Source organism: Morone saxatilis, unplaced genomic scaffold, assembly GCF_004916995.1.
Source record: "Morone saxatilis isolate NCDOM2014 unplaced genomic scaffold, NCSU_SB_2.0 Contig10, whole genome shotgun sequence".
Lineage (NCBI taxonomy): Eukaryota > Metazoa > Chordata > Actinopteri > Moronidae > Morone > Morone saxatilis.
In genome coordinates, this window is record NW_023339652.1 from 8,344,427 (window position 1) to 8,346,423 (window position 1,997).

General features: G+C 50.2%; 1 protein-coding gene across 1 annotated transcript in view; it reads left to right on the forward strand.

Moving 5' to 3' along the window:
• The window catches only part of plxna4 (plexin A4), a gene marked incomplete in the record, with an annotated part of 222,275 nt that overhangs the window by 24,914 nt on the left and 195,364 nt on the right, over positions 1-1,997 (forward strand). Inside the window, 1 exon segment of the mRNA XM_035677636.1 lies at positions 616-1,964. Coding sequence (XP_035533529.1) covers positions 720-1,964 — 1,245 coding nt within the window.

Below are 1,997 nucleotides of genomic sequence, written 5' to 3' on the forward strand. Positions count from 1 at the left end.
GTGTGTGTGTGTAGATGTGTAGGTATGTTAAAGAGAGAGAAGGTCCTTTTCTCTCTGCTAGCAGTGTCAGCAGGTGAGCTGCCCTATTGGGAGAAAGGGAGAAATCGCCAAAGCATGCAAATTGCTACTCCAGGGGGAGAATCAATTAGGTGCATAGCGGCTAAAGCAGAAAGGCAAGGAGGGGTGGAGAGGGGCAGGGGTCCATGCAGAGAGATGGTGCAGAGCCATGCTGATCGCCTCCTCTGAGACAATGCATTACTCCTCCTCTTCTATCCCCTTCCTCAATCCATAGGCCGATCCTATTGGCTAAAGCTCTCTTTGCACAGTGCCTTTTAAACCTCTACTGTGCCTCAGCCTCATTCCTTTTTTGTCTAGCCCATTTCTTTTCTAAGTATAGATTGTGCTAGAGTCTCAAGTGTGTGCCCTCTTCACCTGTTTTCCTCATTATTCTTTATAATGATGCTCTGCTCTGATCTGTGCCAGATAAAATTAGAACATAGATGATGTAATCGTCTTCATATACATAATGTATATTTATCAATACTATGTGATAGTTGCCTTGAATGTATAGTGATTTGTTGGTATTCACTGGGTTTTTGTCTCTTACCTCTTTAGGCACATAATGTCCTCCATCTCAAGAGAGGCTTGATCCTGATTGGCAAACAGTACTGGACTGTGCCTCCTTCCCTCTCCTCACCACTGCCAGCCTCAGCACAGCCATGGCGTCCCTCATGAGGACACGGACCTGCTTTTTTGTGTGCTGCTTCCTGTCTAGTCTGGCGCTTTCTGTGACATCACAGACAGTGGTGCAAGCCCCACAGGCCCACAGTGCTGGTTCCCAGGTGATCACAGCGTCCCTTCAGGAGGAGGAGTATGCGTCGTTTCACGCTGAGAACCCAGAGTGGACATTCAACCATCTTGCGGTGGACTTTCGCAATGGCAATGTTTATTTGGGAGCCGTCAATCGCATATACAAACTGTCCCCGGGCTTGGAGGTTCAGGTGTCCCACGAGACTGGCCCAGATGAAGACAACCGCAAGTGCTACCCACCACGTATTGTCCAGCCCTGTAGTGAGCCACTGACACTCACCAACAATGTCAACAAGATGCTTCTGATGGACTATCGGGAGAACCGGCTGCTGGCATGTGGCAGCCTCTACCAGGGCATCTGCAAACTCCTTCGCCTAGATGACCTCTTCAAACTCGGAGAGCCCTTCCACAAGAAAGAGCATTACCTCTCTGGTGTCAATGAGAGTGGCTCTGTGTTTGGTGTCATTGTATCATATGGCAATGCCTCTCCAGACATGCTGTTTATAGCCACAGCCGTGGATGGCAAGCCCGAGTACTTCCCTACCATCTCTAGCCGCAAGTTGGCCAGAAACTCTGAGGAGGATGGCATGTTTGCCTATGTCTTCCACGATGAGTTTGTGGCCTCTATGATTAAGATCCCTTCGGACACCTTCACTGTCATCCCAGACTTTGACATATACTACATTTATGGCTTTGCCAGTGGGAACTTTGTGTACTTCCTGACTTTGCAGCCTGAAATGGGGGGCGGACCAACCACTGGGTCCTCCTCTGCTGGCCGGGAACAGGTCTACACTTCCAAGATAGTCCGCCTTTGCAAGGCAGACACTGCCTTTAATTCCTACGTGGAGGTGCCTATCGGATGCATTAGTGGCAACGTGGAGTATCGATTACTCGAGGCGGCCTATCTGTCCAAAGCTGGTGCTATCCTGGCACGCTCACTAGATGTGGCACCGGATGACGATGTACTGTTCGCTGTCTTCTCCAAAGGCCAAAAGAGGCGTCCACGCCAGGCCTCGCAGGACTCTGCACTGTGCGTCTTCTCTCTGCGGAAGATCAACGAGAAAATCAAGGAGAGGTTGCAGTCGTGCTACAAGGGTGAGGGCACACTGGACCTGGCCTGGCTCAAAGTCAAAGATATTCCCTGCAGCAGTGCGGTGAGTACTACTAAAATGCACACACACACACAC